We start from the raw sequence: 10,027 nt of genomic DNA on the forward strand, positions 1-10,027 counted from the left end.
CTTCTTGCTCCTGATTTTCCCCCTTCTCCACTTCCTCCTCCTCCTCTTCTTCCAAACTCTCCTCCTCCACTTCCCTCTTCCACCACATTCACTTCCTTCACCTCTATTTCCCCCTCCTCCACTTCCATCACATTCACTTCCTTCACCTCTACTTCCCCCTGCCATTGCTTCTCTCTCCTAACCTCACCCCTCCTCTGCTTCTCCCTCCTCCACTTCCCTTCATACTCTCCTTCCAATTGCTCCCCTCACCCGTCCTACCCTTCCTCCTTCCCTTCCTGCAACGTTAGCAGTATCTGGGTGAGGCTACATTACCAGATATTATCCATTTACCATTACCCATTTTGAGTTCCTCCACTCAGCTCCCACCCTCATTACAGTCTTGGTCCAAACATGGACAAAAGAGCTGAACTCAAGAGGTGAAGTAAGAGTGACTGCCCTTGACATCAAGATGGCATTTGACCAAGTGTAACATAAAGGAGCCCTAGCAAAACTGGAGTCAATGGGAATCATGGGGCTGGGGAGGGGGAATTCTCTGCTGGTTGGAGTTCTATCTATCACAAAGGAAGATGGTTGTGATTATTGGAGTTCAGTCATCTCAGTTCCAGGATATCACTGTAGCAGTTCCTCTGGGTAGTGTCCTGGGGCAGCAGATGGATGGGAACACGACCACCTGGAAGTTCCCCTCTAAGCCACTCACCATCCTGACTTGGAAATATATCTCCATTCATTCACTGTCGCTGGGTCAAAATCCTGGAAATCCCTCCCTAACAGCACCGTGGGTGTGCCTACACCACATGGATTGCAGCGGTTCAAGAAGACAGCTCACCACCACTTTCTCAAGGACAATCAGGGTTGAGCAATAAATGCTGGCCTAGCCAGCGAAGCCCATATCCCGTGAAAGAGTAATTTAAAAATCCATTTACTGTCACACTCTGGTTTGTAGGGATTGGGAGGGTTACGAATGGAGTGATCTTTGGCACTGGACACAAGAAAAGTATCAGAGTGAAAACATATCAGATCCTTAATAATAAAATTACATATTAGTCGGTAAGGTTAGACATACATCCTTAGTCACACAGCTTTGTCCAGGTATTTAATTGTTATTAAAGATGACACCGAGCTGGATTAAATCATTTGTTTTATTAACAAGCAGGTGATAACTAAAGTTCATACAACTTCACAGTAAATCACTTGATAAAGTACAGTTGTTTAATGGAATAGAGAAACACATGTTGCAAAATTATAAAAAAAATTCAATTAAATTCAAACACTATTAAACAGAATTCAAACATTTGTTTATTGTGGAACTAAAGTTCCAAACTATGGCAATAAGAATTTCAGAATAAAATCTTTTCCAGTATTGTTTTATGCTATGATTTTAAAGTTTAACAGCGGGATAACATGTCCAGGGATCACATGTTGTCCAATAACTGAACACAAGCAAAATAATTTGTACTCTGTATTTTAATTATTTGAAGAAAACATCTGAAACAATAAAATTATAACAACTATAGAAATAGCCCAGTACAAATGTTACTGTATTCCAGCGTTAGTACAAATGTTACTGTATTCCAGCATTAGTTACTACTTGTTTCTGGAGTTATTGATTTCATTTAGATATTGATATATAATCATTAAACAATGAAACTCTTAACTAACTCTAAAATAAAAGAGAGATAAAAGTAGTAAAATAATACAAATTCACGAAAGGCCAGTTAGCATTTGGAAAGAGAAAATATAGTTTAACATTTCAGATTGAGTTCCCCTTAGTCATATTTATTGAGATTTTCAACTTACCCACCCCCATAATAAATCTAGTGACCCATTGATCACCTGTTATAGGAACCACTTCACCAAATGGTGAGGGTGAAAATTACACCGTTTCATTCTCTCTGGTTAACTCTCTACACATGGGAACCACTGAAGCAAATTGACTTTCACCACCTGTTAAACTGTGGCAGCACATTTCAACAGTAAGGTCACAGTTAGAGAAACTCCTTCAAATCTATTAAATAGGTTGGAAAATTCTTCAGAGTTGCTCCCATTCCCACATCATAACATAGTCAGAAGGACAAGGACTGACTCCGAGGAATGCCAGTTTGGAAGCCTGCAGAGCCCTTGGTACTCAGAGCAAAAAGGCCAGGCAAGACTGGCAGAGCCCTGTGGGTAGGTGCTCAAAGCAGGGGTGGGGAATGCTGGTGGAATGGACAGAGAGCAAGCAGAGCCCCAGGGGTAGGTTCTTGAAGCAGAAGTGGAGAGGGAATACTAGTTAGGCTGGTAGAACCTTATGGGGAGGTACTCGGCATGGGAGGAGGAGGATGGGGTGAGTGAATTTCTCAGATTATGTATTTGAGAAGAACAATTTAATTGAACTCACTAACATTCACATTGTATTTATTTTCAATGTCTTTTTCAACATCATCCCATTGTAAATTCCAACTGGAAATGTCATCTGCTGGTTTACAGGTGTAAATCCTAGCCAAATCTTCATTGTATTTGTAGAAAACCCATTTCCAATAGGCTGATGTTTCAATGCTGGTATCAGCAGGAATGTTCCAGCGACTGTATTGCTCATTGACATCTCTGTATTTCTTGTAAAGAACCCACTTCCATTCAGTATCTCCATTACGAAAAGAATCATTGCTTGTAACATTTGTTGTACAATTAGCTGCTATCAGTTTTTCAGTATTGTGGCAACTGGATCCATTCAGCCCTTGGCTCCAGTGATATATAGCACTGTGCTGTGAGTGCTCCCTGTTTGTACAATCACACAGGACACCACAGAATGGACACCTCTCCCTACAGCCACCTAACATTGTGTACAATTCATTGGATGGATCTGTAGGGAGAGCAGTGATTTTCCCAGAAATATCCTTCCCCCAATCTTTAACCCTTTCAGTCAGATCATTTGTACAGATAAAATTTTCAATTTCTTGTTTAAAATTCTGAGGGTTAATCTTTTCAGACTGAAAAGTAATAGGTCCCAGTGTCTCCTGTGGAATCTGTATCTCATCACCCAGTTTCTCTTTAAATTCCTGAATAATACCGGCCACTGAATTCTCGTTAATTGGAGGTGTTCTCTCCTCGAGAGCTTCCCTCACCCGATTGATAACCTCGCCCAGAATATCCAGTGCAAGAGAGCACAGCAGAGAAACTGGTTTATCATTTGTGGCTGCACAGTGCTGTATAACTTCTTCCTCAAGCCAATCTTTTTCAAATGACTCAGTCTGTTGTATGTAATCATTATATAGTAAAAACTTGTCCATCTTCTTCAAATGTAACATCAGAGCCACTTGGAAGTTTTTCCGGTACAAGAATTTCCCACCTTTGCCGTTGTGCCTGATGTGCTGAACAATTTGCAATCCCAGTTTTCTTTCAACAGCTTGGATTATGGCTGGGATCAGGCAATTTTCATAGAACAGTTCAGCCCTCTGCTTGGTTTGATCTTTCTCCTGGTAGATATCTTTAAACTTTTGGCAGTAAGCTGCTTTCTCCTTTCGTAGCTGTTCCAGGGGATCATTTCTCTTCTGGGCCCTTTCCTGCATCTCTTCATATTTTTTAACTGCAAATCCACAAATGTGAAGTTTAAAATCTGCTCTGAAATGTTTATTAAAAATGAATTTCTGATCCTGGTGTTTCTGGATTTTCTCATCTATCAGTCTCACGAGTTCTCTGCAATGATTAGAATCATAATCCTGCTCCTGGCCCGCTGTCTGTATCACAAACTGTTTACATTCTCTCACCCACTGATCTGCCAGCTGCTGGACTCGTTCAGTATCTTTTTTATCTAGTTTTGATATTAAACCTTTAGGAATAATCTTGTAATAAAATGCACACAGCTCAACATGATCCTGATTGACTTGGAGATTTTCATCACTCAGTTCACACAGGGTTTTCTCGCTAAGTTGCTGATTGAGGAACTTGGTGTCCGCAGGCATATTCTGGTGTAGACTCACTTCCATGTCCTTCATTATATTGACTGTAGGTGGTTGTAGATTTTTGAATGTTGAAGTTGTCATCTTCCACATCTCATCAAACGCTTGCTCCAGTTCTGTTTCATTCATTTTCCTATTTTCCTGTCTACACTGTTTCAGAAGTTTATTAACCTGTTCTTCAATTTGATTCTGATAATTGTCCTTAATATCTTTCAGCTTCTGCATAGCCCTCCACCTCTTCACTGCCTCATCACACTTCCTGTCTACATACATCCCACGTTCAATGGTCAGGGAGTCGATGCTGCTGACAAAATCCTGTCTGTATTTTTCAACCAGGTTTGAGTTATTGCCAGTGGAATAGTGTTCCTCCAATTGTTGGAGAGAACTTTCTTTCTTTTCATTGATAAATACAACCCATTCTCTTTTCAAACTTTGAGCTACGCTTTCTGGATCCTGTTTGGTATTAAAAATTCTGTTCTGTGCCTTTTCTAGGAAGTAATGTATCTCTTTCCTCAGTTCCCACTCCAGGTCGGTGTATTTGACAGAAAGTTCCTTGTAAGCTTCGGCTACCAGACTGTTCCGGAAACTGAAAATGAAATTTTCATATTTCACCGCCTTCCACAGAGATTCAGTCCATTCGATAAACTCAGAGATGGTTGACATTTTCCCTTCATTTTTCTTCTCTTTCAGATTCTCAAAAAGCCTTTTCTTCAGCTCAAACACCTTGTGACTGTAGCCAGTATTAACAGCTGCCATGGGTGGATTCCCATGCCATAGGCCTGGAATGTTCCAGTTATTCTCCATTGCATCGTACTCCAACACATCCGAGAACTTGGTGAACTGTCGATCTTGTTTCTCCATTTTAGCCGCTGCTCGTGTCATCAGATCCAGCTGTTCTAGCAGATGTTTGCGGCCTCGGATATTCTGATCATGAGCAGACACATCGCTCACATTCTGGTGGACAAAGTGACAAACCGGCCTTTTCCCCACTTCTCTCATTCGTATAAATGCATGGACCACTATCTGCAGTACATCCTTCATCTCGGTGGAGTTTTCCATCGCCATGTTTATCAATGTTACATCACTTAACCCGATCACCAAGGTAGCTAGCTCATTGTCATGATCATAACTGCCGTCAATGTTCGAGAGTTCTGGTGCTTTCAGCCCTTCAGTATCGATCACCATGATGTACCCACAGCCCAGCTCAGTCTGTAGATCTCCTGTAATCTTAATGAGCTGCATGAAGGCCCCACGGGTACACCGGCCACTGCTCACAGCAAACTGCAAACCAAACATGGTGTTGAGAAGCGTGGACTTGCCTGTGCTCTGCACACCCAGCACTGTCAGCACAAATACACGGGTCCCTTTGCCAATCCTGTGTTCAACGGCCTTCAGTACATCAGTGATCCACTGTAAAGGGATGTTGGAAACATCTCCATTGATGAGCTCCAGAGGGAACCCATCCAACATCAGGTCAGCGGCAATGTAGGGTAATTTTTGCACAATGCATTTCTCTTCCATGTTCCAATTATTCTGGTTTATAAATGTTTCGTAGATCAGCCCGATTTCTCGCATGAAATGTTCGAGTCCCAGGGAGCTGTCAGTTATCTGTTGGTCTAATTCCTGTAACTGTTTGTTGTTGGTTGGAGAGTCTTTCTGCTTTGTTGACTGATCCTGTGATTTCTCAATCAGAGCTTTGTACTTTTCACGTAAAACAGAGAGAGTGTCTCTCGATCTGGAATCCAACCCGAGTTTCATCCATTGCAGGAAATATTTCCTCTCATCCCTGTCTGTTAGAGCTGTGATGAATGTTTTCATATCAGCTGATATGCCTTTCTCTTGTTGCTCATTTCGAAGATGCTTCTTCTCTTCTTCAAGATCATTACAATATTTTTGGGTCGACTCTTTCTCTTGCTGTTTTGGACGACATTGATTTTTTTCTATTTTGGAAATCTGTTGCCAGGTGAGACCCTGAAAAGACAAATTTTCTAATCTGTATTTACTAATGGCCTCTCCTTTAATAACATTATAAATGTTTTCAGATCTTGCTTTCCCTTGTGAACACAGCTTGTCATCCTCATCTGTTTCAATTCCCATGTCCCTTGCGATTACTACCAATTCCTCCAGACTCCTGGGGCCCTGACTAGTCTTCTGTTGATGGGCTATTTCCAGAGCTGTTCTCAATGTAGATCGCAGTGTCTCAGTAAACATTGCACTGTTTCTCTTTCCTCGTGATAAGATTTGAATCTTCTTAAACTCTGGGGATGCAATGCCCTTTAAATATTCTTTAGTCTCTTTGCTCACACTGTTCCCAATAAGCACTATGAATGTACTCACTGGAGACTGGACGAGTGATTTCAGGCTTTTGCTTAAACTGCTGTCAACATTATCGATCAAAATAAAAACAGCTGAAGAGATGTTTGCCAGAAATTGAACCTGTGTCTGGAACTCTTTAGCGTCACCTCGAAGGTTTAATATCGTCATTGACTCTGGGAAAATATCTAATTCCTCACTCCCACTGGGCAGGTACCAGCACAGCTCAACAAGGCCATCAGAAATCCTGTGAGGTAAATCACCACATTCCATATTGTAATGGACAAAGAAGTTGTGATGTTGCTGTGAGGGACTGAGGACTTTATTTAGAATCTCAGATTTGGAGAGAGAACAGGAACCAAATCGAATGAAGGAAAAGATTGGGATTCTGGCAGTCACCATGTTTACCTCCTTAAACCCCGTGCTATCTCGGAGTGAGAGTGGACGCCATTTCTTCACAATGGAGCGCAGGGCCCACAGTAGGAAGGTGCAGCCCTTGTTACTAGCAGGCAGTAATAGTGGCAATGCAAACTGACACAGGGACATCTTTAACATCAGCTCCTGCTGGAGGAATGTGTCAGCACACAGGAAAATAGACACAATGATATCCAAGGGATGGTATAAACCTTGACAGGTTTCATCCAGAGAAAAACAATCCAAGTTATCCAGTTCTGATTGATTTTGTGTCTGAGTTGGTTTGTATTTCAAATTTCTTGCCTCTGAATTGACCATCATTAAATTCTGGAGAAAATATCCTGGAATATCCTGAGATGAATCATAGGACTTATTTTGAAGTGTTTCTCTGCTTATGTTGAGGACATCACTCAGGGACAATATCTTGCTTTCTAATCCCAGTTCAGTTAAGAGTTCTACAATATTGTTGTTTGGATTACATTTCTGAGTATTTACATTAGAATTGTTGTTTTCAGGAATTGAAGTGTCTGTTTGGACTGAATTCAGTTCTTGTTCAGTTGTGGTTTCATTTCCTTCCACTGGGTCATGTGGATTTGTTCCAGTTTGTAACTCTGTCTGAAGAGGCTCCATTTTGAGCTGTGGGTTGGATACACTTGGCTGGAATTCCATGTTAGTATCCATGACTTCCTGGTTACGGAGTGTGTGGTCTGTGTCTGGAAGTGATTGTGGTGAAATGAATAAAAAATTTAAACCGATCAATATATAACATTAAGAGAAGTGGTAATGGTCAATATTATTAGGCCAGTAATTGAAACAATATTTATAAAAACTAGGATTGCACCTGTGTGTTTTCCTCTCATCTTCCACTCTGTGCCTCTGACAATTCTGCTCTGTGCCCCCAGCCCATGACCCCATCCTCCCTCATAAGTCCCCTTGGTCCCTCTCTGCCTCACTGTGTCCCTTGATCTTAAGAGGTTAACAGGGGAAAGACAGGTGGGAGGCTCATCCCCAAAGTTTTTCTGATTGTTTTCTCTGCCTCTCAATACAAAACCGAGGATTGCTTTTCTTTAGTACTTTGTGCTTATCATCTTTAATGAACGTGTGTATGTGGACATTAGAGGCCTCTTCCTGATCATACTTCCAGAATATGTTACTTTATATTTCTCAATATTAAACTGCTTAACCATCTCCCATACTGCTATCCTGCCTGTGTCCTACTGCAATCTGTTACAAACTTTGAGTGGAATTTTCCATGCCCACTGGCATCGGGTGTGTTTTGCGGCATAAACGGACAATATGGTGAGAAGGCCAAAAATTGGTTTCACGACATTGTGAAGCCAATTTGCAATCGCCCGTCAATGGTGGGTCGTGTTCCCCGCCATCAGACATTGGGAACTTCATTGTAATATATCTGCAAATCTTTATAGGCCTAGCTCGCCAGAATCAGCCCCTCACGCTGGATCATCCAAGCACGCCGACATGTTTCACAACACCATATATAAGGCGTGCACTTGGCGGACTGCACATCGAGGGAACTTGGAGGTGAGTGGACAGGAATGCTGCGCAGTGCTCACGAGGGCTGCCTGTTGGACTTCAAGGTTGAGGCATGTTTGTGCGGAGGTGGGGGGGCAGTGTTGCAAGGGCTGCACTGCGGTTGAGGTGACTTAGTGGGGTGGGGGAGGGGGCTGTGGGGAAAGGCAGCCCTGCAGTTGATGGTAGTGCACAAGCACGTGCAGGGTGGAGGGGGAAAGGGAAGTGGCCATGCATTAGGGAAACATTGCATATAATAACCACTCCTCCGCATCTGAGACAGTTCAGGTACAGCCACATTGAGATGCTTGAGGAAAGGCCTCTAGCTTATCTGCCCACTCAAGCAACACAGGCTTGAAAGTGCCACCAAGTGCTCCAGAGCTTGTAACCCCCCGGGCATAGACTGCAAAGTAATGAGCATTTTAGTGGACTGCAGAACAGTTGGACGACTGGCCAAGTTGTACAATCTGCTTGCAAAAGCTGGCCATGGAGCAGTTCACTGGTGGAGATTCTCACAGCCCCTTGCAATGTCTTCATTCAGGTTGGAACTTGTCTCCCCCGTGGTTCAACCTAACAGTGCAGCCTTGCAGCGCAGGTTAGGAGGATGCCTGAATCTGAGCTGAGAGCACAGCATGCAGTCCAGTGGGCAAAGCTGCTGCCAATCAGTTGGGTGGAGTGGAGCGGAGGTGAGTGGGTTTTCGGGCGGCCATGTATCACACTAAACTCTGGCCATCTAAGTGGTGGCCAGCACTCTCCAGTATACGTTAAGGGGCCTTAAGATTTAACCAAGAGAGGTTCTTAGGATGATCAAGTTAACCCACAGATCTCTGTTTCATCCTGCAGGAGTACAACATCAGGAGCATGCAGCCTGGTAAACAGAGAGCGAAGATGACGGAGAAGAGAGCAACGGAGTTGTCTGGCTGCACAGAGATACCCTCAGGAAGGGGTGGCTGGGCCTCCCACACACACACTGAAGAGCCACAGTGAGCCATCACTGGTCGGCGCCTAGCTAGACCCAGGTTCTATAGACGCCACCTTTCATTCCTGCCGAGGTGACCGAGAACCAGTGTTGCCAAAGACTGCGTGTGTCTAGGGACCTGGTCGGTCACATTTTCCAGCTGCTGCAGGATTTAGTTCAATGGGAAATGGAGGGCATCCAGCTCCAGTGGCTGTGAAAGTGACTGTGGCACACCATTTTTATGCCAGTGGCTCCTTTCAGGGATCCACAGGTGACCTCTGTGGGATATTGCAAGTCTCCACTCAAAAATGCATCCATGAGGTCATGGAGACCACCTTTGCAAGGGCACATAATTTTGTGCATTTCGTCCAGGATCAGGACAACCAGGATACAAGAGCGATCGGATTTGCCCAGAACTCGGGTTTCCCACAGGTGCAGGATGCCACTGACTACACTCATGTGGTACTCAGATCTCCAATGCAATAAGCGGTTAACTGTGTCAACTGCAAGGGTTTCCATTCGCTGAATGTTCAGCTGGTGTGCAACCATTAATACATCCTGCAGGTCTGCGCAAGATTTCCAACGAGAGTCCACGTCTCCTACATTCTCATAGCTCACACATACCTGATGTCATCCAAGGTCCACAGAGGCTGTAGGGTTGGCTCCTTGGGGACAAGGGCTACCCGCAGACGATGTGGCTGATGAAACCTGTGCAATGGCCTGAGTGCAGCAGAGAGAAAGTATAAGGCTCATGCTGCAACTCGAAACTTGGTGGAACCAACCGTCAGGATGCTGAAAATGAGGTCCTGGTGTCTGGCCCGGTCTGGAGGAGCCCTGCAATACAGTCCGCAGAGGCTGTCACACATTGTCATCGTCT

The 10,027-nt window shown here is 43.7% G+C and overlaps 1 protein-coding gene across 1 annotated transcript; it reads right to left on the minus strand.

The window, feature by feature from the left end:
* Window positions 1-1,128: 1,128 nt before the first annotated feature.
* Window positions 1,129-6,663, minus strand: LOC144695814 (interferon-induced very large GTPase 1-like). Its single transcript, XM_078566824.1, has one exon. The coding sequence runs from the start codon at window positions 6,648-6,650 to the stop codon at window positions 2,364-2,366; it is 4,287 nt and encodes a 1,428-aa protein (XP_078422950.1). The 5' UTR covers window positions 6,651-6,663; the 3' UTR covers window positions 1,129-2,363.
* Between the last annotated feature and the right edge of the window lie 3,364 nt (window positions 6,664-10,027).

This window comes from Cetorhinus maximus, chromosome 21 (genome assembly GCF_964194155.1).
Source record: "Cetorhinus maximus chromosome 21, sCetMax3.hap1.1, whole genome shotgun sequence".
Lineage (NCBI taxonomy): Eukaryota > Metazoa > Chordata > Chondrichthyes > Lamniformes > Cetorhinidae > Cetorhinus > Cetorhinus maximus.